The sequence below is a fragment of the Sceloporus occidentalis genome, unplaced genomic scaffold, assembly GCF_023333645.1.
Source record: "Sceloporus occidentalis isolate IW3139 unplaced genomic scaffold, rSceOcc1.0.p SCAF_29, whole genome shotgun sequence".
Lineage (NCBI taxonomy): Eukaryota > Metazoa > Chordata > Lepidosauria > Squamata > Phrynosomatidae > Sceloporus > Sceloporus occidentalis.
The window spans coordinates 9,187,631-9,199,864 of record NW_028317009.1 but is presented as its reverse complement, the minus strand read 5'-3'; the positions used below and the strand labels follow the sequence as shown (position 1 = coordinate 9,199,864).

Genomic DNA, 12,234 nt, shown 5'->3' with positions numbered 1-12,234 from the left:
CCTGATGGATCTTCTCCTTCTAGTGGGGCTCGTTCGTGGCGATCACTTACGCCTGCAGCATAACCAGTGCATTAAACCGGTTCCGGGACTCAAACTATCGTCAGGAGCCCGTGGGAATAAAAGCAATTAGATATCTGACTTTCCAATTAGGAAGCGGAATCTTTATCGCTCTCCTCAAACCGCAGAGCTTCTAAGAGACTTCCGAATCTCACCTACCTAGAGAGTGTCTCCAAACGTGGACTCCGATCGCCTTCGGGCTGAATTGGGGGTTAAACGTGGATGATGTCATCAAACGGTCAGCTCCAACTACAAGGTGATATTAAAATACTTAGATGTAATCCAGGGGTTGCATCAACATGATTCTGAACCCTACGAATGCTATTATTTTGCCAGATTAGGGGGAAACAAAAAAAGATCTACCTCTAGTGAGGGTAAATTAGAAAGAAGACTGCCTTATGCCAGCTTGGCATTTGTAATAAAGACCATTACAGGCGATGGATACAGTTACATATTAATAACACGCAATCATGGGAGATATCACGGCTGTAACATCTGCCCGTTGCTTTGATGCAGAACAAACAATGCTACATTATTAAAAGGTTGTCCTCTTTTAGCAAACCTACATCCTCGGGCCCCGCGGACCCGCTTGAGAAAGAAGGGGCCAGAAATGTCTTTAGAGCGGCGGCAGCACGGAAGATCTCTCTGGCGGAAATCCCATTCACGGCTTCGGGGGGTTTGTTGTTGTTCTTCGACGCGGAATGACTTTCACTAAACAAAAAAGAAAAACGTTACTTTTCTACCAGAATGAAGACGTTTCTTACAGAATGTGCTATTCAGGAAAAAGCGTTCGTCCCGGGCAAAAATAGATCTCGGTGTCCCAAAGTTCTTAAATTATTTAGCAAAAGTCTTTCAACCGTTAAACTGAATTCAGAGCCGACTGTGAATAAATGGGACGAGCGGAATAAATCTACGCGGGAGCCGCTGGGAGGGGACGTGGCTCTGGCCAGGCGGCTCTGACGGGCCTGGGAGGGGACGTGGCTCTGGCCAGGCGGCTCTGACGGGCCTGGGAGGGGACGTGGCTGTGGCGGGCCTGGGAGGGGACGTGGCTGTGGCCAGGTGGCTCTGACGGGTTTGGGAGGGGACGTGGCCATGGCAGGCGGTTCTGGTGGGCCTTGGAGGGGACGTGGCCGCGGTGGCCGGTTCTGATGGGCCTGGGAGGGAACGTGGCTGTGGCAGGAGGCTCTGACGGGCCTGGGAGGGGACGTGGCTGTGGCAGGAGGCTCTGACGGGCCTGGGAGGGGACGTGGCTGGGGCAGGAGGCTCTGACGGGCCTGGGAGGGGACGTGGCTGGGGCAGGAGGCTCTGACGGGCCTGGGAGGGGACGTGGCTGGGGCAGGAGGCTCTGACGGGCCTGGGAGGGGACGTGGCTGGGGCAGGAGGCTCTGACGGGCCTGGGAGGGGACGTGGCTGGGGCAGGAGGCTCTGACGGGTCTGGAAAGGGGACGTGGCCATGGCAGGCGGTTCTGGTGGGCCTTGGAGGGGGCGGTGGCCGGTTCTGATGGGCCTGGGATGTAAAGTGGCTGTGGCAGGAGGCTCTGATGGGCCTGGGAGGTGGCTGTGGCAGGCGGCTCTGACGGGCCTGGGAGGGGGACATGGCTGTGGCCAGGCGGCTCTGACGGGCCAGGGAGGGGAAGTGGCTGTGGCCAGACGGGCCAGGGAGGGGAAGTGGCTGTGGCCAGGCGGCTCTGACGGGCCACGGAGGGGGACGTGGCTGTGGCCAGGCGGCTCTGACGGGCCACGGAGGGGGACGTGGCTGTGGCCAGGCGGCTCTGACGGGCCACGGAGGGGGACGTGGCTGTGGCCAGGCGGCTCTGACGGGCCACGGAGGGGGACGTGGCTGTGGCCAGGCGGCTCTGACGGGCCAAGGAGGGGGACGTGGCTGTGGCCAGGCGGCTCTGACGGGCCACGGAGGGGACGTGGCTGTGGCCAGGCGGCTCTGACGGGCCTGGGAAGAGACAAAGATGAGGGGTCTGCTCCACCGTCCCTGAAAAAGGACAGCTGTTTTACCTGCTGAGGCTCCACAACATGCTGCAGCTCCCAGATATACATCCCAAGAGGTTCTGCAGCAGCTGGGAGCTATCTCAGGCTATAGAAGTCGCCCCGGGTTGGGGCAAAACCCTACGAATACCAGAATATACCTGCCCTGGACAGTAACCCCCTGAAAGCCCAAAGCAAGCTGCTCTGACACTGCTTTCTAATACCCTTCATAGAGGGCACAGGGTAAGAGCCTTCTGTGGCCCCAACTCCTCCCTGAGGACAGACATAAAGTTGCCAGGTACTCACCCAGTGACGGGGCAAATCCACAGCTTCTCGCCTGCTCCCCGAAACACACTCACACCCCAACTGCAACCAGCCTTCCTCCCTGCACACCGCGCGGATGCGACAACAGCCTCGCCCAGCCAATCGGAGGGCCTTTCACCATGACTGACCCCTCGCTATACCAACCAGAGCTCACACAGGTTGGCCTACGCCAAGCATCAGGCAAGCTGATGACAGCGGCAGTCAAAGGAAGCGCGAGCTGCCATCTTTGCTTTGGGCACCGCAGCATCATAACAAGCACAAAGACCGTACCGAAAAAGTAACTATAAAACGTAGGAAGAAAAAAAATCAGTTTATTTGGGACTTGCATGAAAAGTGACCTAAAATCACGTTTTTATACTATCGTTCATACCAGTAAATAATAACTTCACCTAACAGTTATTAGTTTTTGGTGTCGATGGTTGTTTGCGTTCCATCTCAGACTGTGTTAGGTACAATTCAATGTTTTCAGAGGGGATTATATACTACTAATCTGAATCTGCCCTCACCTAACATGGCGGCGGCAGCTTCCAGGGCTCTGTGTGGTCACGTGGGCCTCTCTCGGCTGGCTGTCCTCACGTGACTCCTGCAGGTGCTGGCTATTCGAGGCTCTGCTGAGCTTGAAGCTGGTTGCGTTTGGACAGCTCCCTGCTGGCTTTCTGGAGGCTGCAGCCCACCGGACCGGGATACCCCGGAGCAGACATCCAGGACTTTGTGGGATTCTGGACATCCATGCGAAGCACAATTTATTAATTGTAGTGTTTGTGGATCCACGAGCCTTTGCGTCATCACCTCACAACTCTTGGCATCTGATCATCACCTTGGAAACAAAACTAATTATTATTTTTTTCTCTTCCGCTATTAATTCATGGAATGTTTTTACCCATTTTTTGCTCTTGGCAGCTTTACAATGTAAAGTACAGACTCCATTGCTCAGCGTTTAGATGAGAGGGAGAAATAGTTTGGCAAATGAGGCCAATTAATGTCAGGCTTCTTGGAGGCCCTGTGAGTTCTTTGGACATATCTTGAGAACCTTCTTGCCCTTGGCAATATTTTGGGGTATTCCCTGCGCTCCACGAGTTGGTCGGTATCTAGAGTCTATTGGGAGATGTTGAGAGAGGAGTGCAAAGCACTTTTGGATGCTTTAAACAAAGTGACAGCATGCTACAGACACTTGGTCCTCACTATAGGTGGCACCTCGGACTCTCAGAACCTCCGAGAAGAACTGAAGAAGACCAGACAGAAGGCCCAAGAGCTGGCAGTGGCCAACAGAAACAAACTTACTAGCACCCTCAAGGACAAAAGTTTGAGTAAAGAAGACAAAGCTGAATTTGAGCGCTTATGGGTCATCTTCTCAACCTGTATGGACATCTTGGAGACCGACATGAGGAGGGCTTTGGAGTTGGGTCAAGAGTATCCCTTGAACATACCCAGAAGGCACCTTATACAGACGGGCATGAACGGGGGAACCTCTGGGGTGGCAGCCAGGGCTATGAGCGTACAAAACATGAAGTACGACGCCGAACACAACATCGATGTGATGGATCTAAAGGACTTGGAGAACGAGATCAACCAGGTGGACGAGATGATGTACGAGATGGAGATGAAAGTTAACGTTCCTCAGTGGAGTGTCGTGGCCAAGCAGAATCCGGGAGCCGAACTCAAAAACTCGGTGACAGCCGGGGCTTCGTCTCCTGGCGCTGTCTCTGTGGAAGAACATAAAACAGCCTGTGACCTCAGCAAACTTTTAGCCGGGTTGGTGTTTAGCTCGGTTCTCATCGTTGCTATTATTTTGGCAGTTTGCGTCGTGAAACTCTCCTAAGGACTTAATTGGAGTAACTTTTTTTTTTTTATTTCACTTCAACGTCGTTCTGCACGATGAGTCAATCATTTGGTCTTCTGGTACCCAGGAATAAAGCCTGTTGGGCCTCTGGCCTCGTGCCCTCTCACCAGTTATCGACCATTAACGTTTTCTCTATAGGAACACATTGCATTGCGAGATGTCGGTGACCATGACTTCTTTCTGATACTCCTGTGTGACGGTCTCCGACCCTCTAAGTAGGCTATCAACAGGCTGACGACCCCGAGCTGTTGGATCTACGCTTCTCGTGTTGTCGAGGAGGAGACACGCATGTGTGGTGGTTACTATAGTATCTTTCCAGGACGAGTATTATTTTGTATAATATACCAAATGCCATCTTTCCATTTGCACTAAAGCACCATTTCCTTAAAGCACCGGTTTGGACCTATTCTCCTCCAGCGAGAACTAGAAAACACTGCAATACAACATATTCAATGCTCTACCAGATAAGAATGGGTTAATGAAATCCACCCCAGGACGTAAGCACAACATACCTTGGCATTCAAAGTAGCATGATAGTATTTTAGAATTAGATCGGGTCTTCCTTAGATGAGCGCTGTCCGTATGAACACTTTGTCTGTGAATGACGTGGTCCTGCTTGTCTTTGTATACAACATGTATGTTATCAGGGTTGCGTGTTTATGATTCAGAAGGGCCAGCATGTCACGCTTAGCATTCCTAGGAGAATTATGCATGGACGGTTACATAAACCTGGAACGCCTGTAATGTGCTGGCTTTAAACTATACTTACCCAAAGACCTTTGGATAACCCGGCTATGTCAATCCCACCTCCTTCGGTAAACAGATCAGCTAAGATCAAAGCCGTGTTTGGATTTTAAGGAGCCCTGAGAAATTTTAGTAATGGAAGCTAAAATTAGGCAGTCAGCACACGCATAGCTCAGGAGGGGCTAGATAGCAGCACAGAGTATTTGGGGAGGGCAGGTAAGGGGTAGGGTTATATTCCAAAATGTATCAGTACCAAGCACCGAGGTTCTGTGCACGGCCGGGTAGCAAGGACCAGGGTTCTGTGCATGCCCGGGGTACCAAGGACCGAGGTTCAGTGCACGGCCGGGTACCAAGCACTGGGGTTCTGTGCACCGCCGGGTACCAAGCACCGGGGGTTCAGTGCGCCACCGGGTACCAAGCACCTATCTGCTGTGTGTACATCTCATGGGTGTCAATTATTTGAGTCAAACTATTGATTTCTTAAGAGTGAGTTTTTTTTAAAAGGCAGAACCGCACATGTTCTATATTCTCTAATCCTGTACTATCAAAAAGGTCCGCATCAGGTCTGCATCAGAACCGCGGAGAGCTCCACTCAGTAGCAGTCAGAACCAGTCTATACGGTTAGTACTTTTGCTTTAGATCAGCAGAAGCATTCGTGCCAAAAGCCATTAGTAAGGCCAACCTACCCCAAGATGTCACACCAAGGCCCAGATGCCCCCAGCTCCAGGCTGCTTCCCACGGCTGTTCCTCGAGGACCTTGCAATAAATTAGGTAAAAACTGGACGCCGCAGGGGCGTAATAATCTCATTCTAGCGCCACGCACATTAAAATGTCCCTAACTCCTAAAAAAAAATGTGCTTTTTATGGCCATTCGGCTTAATATTTAATATATTTAATTAGTTTATTTAATATTTGGCTAAATATTTAAAGGTATTGTCTAATGATGTATGACTTCATACTCCAGATATAGCGGAAACATATCTGTAAATGTTTTCTCACTTCAACTGCCTTATGGAAAGCATGTGTCATGGAGGGGAAAACGCATATGGCGCAGCTCTGGCACTGAAAGGGTCGATCGGGGGTTAAAGATCTCGCAAATTGTTCTGTTCCATCAGCGTGTGCCTGATCACTGTGCATTAGCTGACTTATACTGTTAGGAAAACCATTTATGCCTGTAAAAAATAAAGTTATTTAACATCGCGCCTCTGTATCGTGCCTTCATTGTGCCTGCTTTACACCGTATGGCCCGGATAGCCAACACCAGTTGTCAAGCAGAAGACGGGCCATTTAAATTCTTGCTACCGTAGCTAAAACGGGATGACAGGCAGGGCTAGCTATGGTTCAACAGATCCACAGACAAGCTGAGTGCTGAGTGAGCTCCGTCTTGGCAGCCCCCTGATCAAAGTCAAATCTAAATGGCGTGTAGATAAGTTAATCATACGTGTTTATATTTAAATGCCCTAAAAGGATTAACCCTTTGCTGCGAGGATTTCTATTTAGCCATAGCGATGAGAGGATATCGGTACTGCCCATCACACTTGCCGAGCTGCGCCCTGGCCACGGCATTCCCTGGACAACGCTTTACCCTTCACAGATTGTCATTACGTAAAAAGTCATCCCGAAAAACCATTGGATTAGAGGCCTCTACATGCTTTCTCTCTTAATACGATTAAGCTAGTCTTTTAATGCTAGCTCGGGGCCGGGCAGACCCTGCGTACGCGCATCCATTCACTGCGATAAACCAACAGTAAAAGTGGGATTAGTGGGCGCTCACGTGGCCGCTATGCGCTCATCCACATAAATGATAATCTGTGCGGGGACGTTCCATTTCCAAATTATATTTCGAGATTGAAAAATCATTTATTACAACAATGTCACTTGCAAAGGGAAGGACAATCAGAGGGATCGCGCTACCCATTTAAATATGGGCCGCTGTGTTTTTGGTGTGAAAACCAAAAAGAATTAACACAATCTAAATGAGACCTCGGATTGGCACTCGATTCCCCAGCACCTGATTGGCTGATGTCGACCTATTTACTAAAGATGGACTTTTTAGTTGAGTAACTCGACGGCACTTGTGCCTCGTTGAAAGAACTCGGTGAATTGCATTCTGGCAAACCTCATTGTACAGCGCTGTGGAATATGATGGTCGCTATATAAAAAAATAAATAGTAAAGATTTCACTTCCCCCCGGATTAAAGACGGCTGCGAAAGGATGCAGCGCTGTACAGCCTTGGGTCAGATTATCTACTTCATCTTGAATACATGAACCGCTTCATTAGGGTCAGCTTGATCAAGATGGCCTTAAAGAGTCATCACGTCTACCACCTCGACTCAACCCTTAGTGAATAGACCGTAGGCCCAAAGTGTATGAGATGAGCATGCTTGTCTTCTCCTTCTGTTGCTTGACTGTAATCCCTATCATCCTTAGCCAGCTAGGAAAGCCTCTAGAATGTTGCTTATTCCTTCTGTTTACCCATTGTACAGCTCTTTGGTATATGATGGTGCTGTATAAATCGATAAATAACAATAACAGTTATTAACAAAGCGATGTGCTGTGACACCGCTGAGCCTCAAGGGGGAGCTGCTGGATCCTTACACCAGTCCTATCACATTGTTACATTTTGTTAAACTTTCTAGATCTGTCTATAACAAACCACGACCGCCCCCACTCCACCACTGTCCACTCGACTATATATAATCTGCCTTAAAAGATCTCTTATGGTACAGTTTTAAGGTCCGGCTTTCACTGTGACCTTTCATTTGCATTCTGTTGCATCATGGGGGTTGTAGTCCTGTAGCTGTCAGTATAAATGGCTGCTCTCTGTGTGACACTGTGACTCTTGGAGGTAAAACTCTTTTATACTGTGTCTGTATGTGTGCCGATATCATATCATCTACAATGTGTGTTGCCTGTGTGTGTGTGTGTGCGCACGGTGATACAATGTATGCTGCAATTTAAAACTTATATTGCTATGAAACTTTAAACCATCTCAGTTAGGGAAGACTTCGGCACTGCCCCGGCAGGGTTAATAATTTCTGCTCGGTAATGTGTTCCCCATAGGGGGTTATCATAATACAAGTCAATGTATTCGGCTTACAGGGTTGTGTTTGATCCTCCTGAATGTGAATGGCAGAGAAGTTCCATTCTGCGTTCTAGAACTTTGCTCCCTGAGATAATGTAGGAAGACATTCAGACCCGCAGCGTATACAGCGGTAATGGTGTACGGCCATGAAAGTCACCAGATTCCCACTAAGCTAAAAGGTAGCTTATATTTAAAAGTATTCTGCTCTTTGGTTTTGAAGGGACACTCTATTTGGTGTGCAGGAGATATGTTCGGCCAAACACATCCCCCTCGCACACTGCAAATCCTCCGAGCGATTGATTTCACCTGGAATGCTCTTTTTCCGAACATTATTCGCTGGCTACTAATGCCGTAGTTGTGTTATTTCAGGTCAGAGAGCGGAAGACAGTCTCTTGGGTTTTGAATTCCGACGGAGAAGAAAAGTCCCAGGAGAAGCAGACAGTTGACTTGCCCCATTGGCTACTCCTGAAGCCCAGGTGGAAAGAAGTTTTCATTATATCCAGCGAGAAAGGCAGTTTTTTGTTATTTCAGCAAAGCTCTATTCCACATTGACCTAAATCTATATGTATTTGTCTTTTTGGCACGTTCTTTGCATATGAATGAACTTGCTTTTGTGCCGCTTAACAGGGGACTAATAATTTGTCGCTCCAGAGAAAGCTGTATAATAGATTTTTTGTCTTTATTTTGAAAAGGGGTCCAAAATGAATAATACTTTGAAGCACTGGAGAGAAGCAGCAACTCTGATATTAGCTGCCGGAGCTCATCATGGGAACATGTTATCAAAGATCCAGAATTCGTCACAGCAGGCTTTGACGCACGCTCCGAAAGGGATCTCTTTTGATTACGACGTTCTCTTACTGAAGCGCAGTCAGAAAAGTGGCTTCATGCCCAACGCGTTCGTTTTTCCCGGTGGCCTCCTTGATGCTTCAGATTTCTCCAACGACTGGATTAACATCTTTCATAAGTATGATCAAAAGCCAAACTTTGGCCTTGGTTTGGTGAAACAGAATCCCAGTGGCCGATCTCCCATGTTTGTTACAGACAGGACAAAGTTTGGCTCTCTGCTCCCCAGCGAGGTGGCTTTCCGGATTTGCGCCATCAGAGAGACTTTTGAAGAATGCGGAATCTTGTTGGTAGTTCCTGAGAACTCTGCTGTAGAAGACAACCAAAACATTACGAGCATCTCCGACCATGACCCCCAGGTACTTGGGAAGTGGCGACGGGAGGTCCAAAGTAACCCTTTCCAATTTATTCAGCTGTGCAAGGAGATGCGCTGTGTGCCCAACATCTGGGCTCTGCACGAGTGGAGCAATTGGCTGACCCCGGTATTCCCAAACACCTCCAGCATTCGACGCTATGACACGGCTTTTTATATCTGTTGCCTACAAAAGAAGCCACTCGCCATCGAGGATCAGAAAGAAGTCACTTCTTTCAAGGTGAGTGCATTTTCTGAACACTCAGTCACCGTACGTTTATTTGATTAATTATAGCTTTTTAATTTTATGCCAGGATCTGCCATTTTATTAAACCTTCTTCCTTTTTGACTGGATTGCTAAATGTATTTATCCCCTTTAGCGGAAGCGTGCAGGTCAGGGGTGGATAGTTAGAAGGTGATTAGGTTATTGTCCATTAATGGTCACACAAGGAACAGGTCTACTACTGTAAGGGAATTCCTAATTTCTTAACATAATGAACCCTTTGTAAACAAGCGCAAGTTTTCAAAAGATGTTAACAATCAGTTTCCATCATTTCTGTCCTCCTTCTCCTTCAGTGGTGGAGCCCCTGGGAAGTTCTAGAGGAGTTTAAATCTCAGAACATTTGGATTCCGCCACCTCAGTTCTACGAGTTGAGCAGGTTGTGTGTTGTGCCCGACATCCATGAGCTGCATCGGTTCACGTATCATCGCGCTCTAGAAGGTTGCGAGCAGTGGATGTCCGTTTTGGTGCGCGCCGAAGACGGAATGCTTCACGTGTTACCAGGTAGGTTCTCCATCACTACGTCTTCCAGCAATTAGAACAGAATTAAGACAAGCATTCGGTTTTTCTCATATAATGTGGATTATCAAGGCAATTTAGAACAAGCTGTTCTTTCCGTGCTGCTAATTAGACGATTACAGAAAATTGCCTTAAACATTCTCCTTGGAACTGTATCCTTTCCATAAGGACCAGTCCACTTTTTAGGGATAGAAAATGACCCTTGACATAAATCCTTGATACAGACACTCTCCACTTTCCATTAGGTTTGATGCCGTTTTCATACTTGCCAAGTGTCCCTCTTTTGGTGGTCCAGGGATACTTGGTTGGCCCAGTATCCCTAGTGCTGTACCCAGCACCATGCGTCTTTAAGAAGCGGCAGCATAGGGGGCAATGTATAAACCATAATGCCAAACAATGCATGAAATAAAAAAAACATCTTTTTTTTTTCCCCAGGAGATGACTTATATCCAGATGAGCCAGACTATACAGGAGAGAAAAAAAAGCTTTACTCTACGGACAAGACGATTGAAGATATTATGAAAGACAGCGTTCGTTGTCACAGATTCCTGCAACACAACAGCATTGCACATTTATGTGTAGATATTGAACAAAAATACAAACACCTCACACCGCTATCAACGGATCAAACTCAGAGCGCTAAGCCAAAGAGCAAAATGTAATAGTAGCCTTAAGAATGCTAACCAAATGAACTGATACCTTTCATAGAATTAAATGATGTTGGTGACCAACTGCCTAGCTTTCTTTTGTAGCCATGTGTTTGCATACAAAAGGGTTAACCCTTTCAGTCCCCTTAGGATGTACCAGTGTGTCCTTAAAACCTGTGCCAAGAAGCCCATTAGGACATACTGGTACATCCTGACTTTGTTGAAGCGGCAGGGACTGATGGCCTGCAATCTCCCATGTTGGGAGAAGCCAGCTTCCTGCTGACCGATCAAGCACTGGTCATAGAAGGAATTGCAATCAGGCGTTCCATTCTGGTAGGTGTCAGTGTCGACACTCACCAGAAGTTCACTCAAGGATAGGAGAGAATCCCAGTGCTTCCCTTGCAGGCTGATCTATGGGTGTATGTGTCTTCATGAACTTGAGGTCATCTACCAGAGGCCTGGGAGTTTGGGAGTTCTGCGCAGTATCTTAGCTGTTCCTAGCACTGCACTCTTCTGGACAGTGCTTTGATGTTGTTCCACTCTCCCAGCTTAGGAGTCACAGTCCCGAGTGCTCCTTTGACCACTGGGACCACTTTGGCCTTCACTCTCCACATCTCAAATTCTTCTTTTAGGCCCTGTTACTCCTCCTCCTCCTTCCTAATGTTGGTGTCACTTGGCACAGCTACATCTATCACCAATGCTGTCCTCTTGTCCTTGTCTACCATCACAATGTCAAGTTGATTGGCCAGTACCTGCTTGTCCGTCTGGATCTGGAAATCCCACAGGATTTTAGCCCTGCAATTCTCTACAACCTTCTGTGGAATCTTCATTTGGACTCGGGAGGGTTTAGCCCATACTCTGTTCAGATGTTCCTGTACACAATGCCAGCTACTTGGTTGTGTTTTTCAGTGTACGCTGTTCTTGCGAACATCTTACACTCCTCCACCATGTGTTTGACTGTCTCAAAATCCTCTCTACATAGACTGCACCTTGAGTCCTGTCTGATGGGGTAGATGCCGGCCTCTATGGATCTGGTGCTTAGCGCCTACTCTTGTGCTGCCATTATCAATGCATCAGTGCTCTCTTTGAGTCCAGCCCTGTCCTGCCACTGGTAGGATTTTCCAATATCAGCCACTTCCGCTATTTGTCAACGGTACAGCCAGGGATCTTCCTTGCATGTTTGTTGCTGGTTCAGGCATTCTCTCAGCAGCTCATCTTTGAGTGCCACCTTACTGATGTACTCCCAGATGCTCTTGGTTTCATCCAGGATAGTGGGTTTGACATTCACGAGGCCTCGCCCGCCATCTTTCTGGCTGATGAACAGTCTCTGGATGTTGGACTTGGGCTGGAAACCTCTGTACATTGTGAGGAGCTTCCGGGTCTTCACGTTGGCAGCCTCCGTGTCCTCCATTGGCCAGCTCAATATGCCGGCAAGGTATCTGATGACTGGCAGGGCATATGTGTGGATGGTGCGGACCTTGTTCTTTCCATTGAGCTGGCTTTTCAGGATCTGCCTTATACTTTGGTGTTACTTGAATGTTGCTGCCTTTCTTGCCTCCTCA

At 48.2% G+C, this 12,234-nt stretch overlaps 2 protein-coding genes across 2 annotated transcripts; both read left to right on the top strand.

Moving 5' to 3' along the window:
- Nucleotides 1-3,466: 3,466 nt before the first annotated feature.
- LOC149299303 (regulator of G protein signaling 9-binding protein A) lies at nt 3,467-4,180 on the top strand. The gene has a single exon (XM_089486426.1). The coding sequence runs from the start codon at nt 3,467-3,469 to the stop codon at nt 4,178-4,180; it is 714 nt and encodes a 237-aa protein (XP_089342552.1).
- A 4,552-nt stretch (nt 4,181-8,732) lies between these two features.
- LOC149299302 (acyl-coenzyme A diphosphatase NUDT19-like) lies at nt 8,733-10,687 on the top strand. Its single transcript, XM_089486330.1, has 3 exons — nt 8,733-9,467; nt 9,803-10,010; nt 10,461-10,687. The coding sequence occupies exons 1-3, from the start codon at nt 8,733-8,735 to the stop codon at nt 10,685-10,687; spliced, it is 1,170 nt and encodes a 389-aa protein (XP_089342456.1).
- The last annotated feature ends 1,547 nt before the right edge of the window (nt 10,688-12,234 follow it).

Bases quoted from the DNA above. Each gene is read 5' to 3' on its own strand.
- LOC149299303 (XM_089486426.1), top strand. From the start codon at position 3,467: ATGTTGAGAGAGGAGTGCAAAGCACTTTTGGATGCTTTAAACAAAGTG.
- LOC149299302 (XM_089486330.1), top strand. From the start codon at position 8,733: ATGAATAATACTTTGAAGCACTGGAGAGAAGCAGCAACTCTGATATTA. The intron at 9,468-9,802 runs GTGAGTGCATTT...CTTCTCCTTCAG, and splicing joins AAGAAGTCACTTCTTTCAAG to TGGTGGAGCCCCTGGGAAGT. The intron at 10,011-10,460 runs GTAGGTTCTCCA...TTTTTTCCCCAG, and splicing joins AATGCTTCACGTGTTACCAG to GAGATGACTTATATCCAGAT.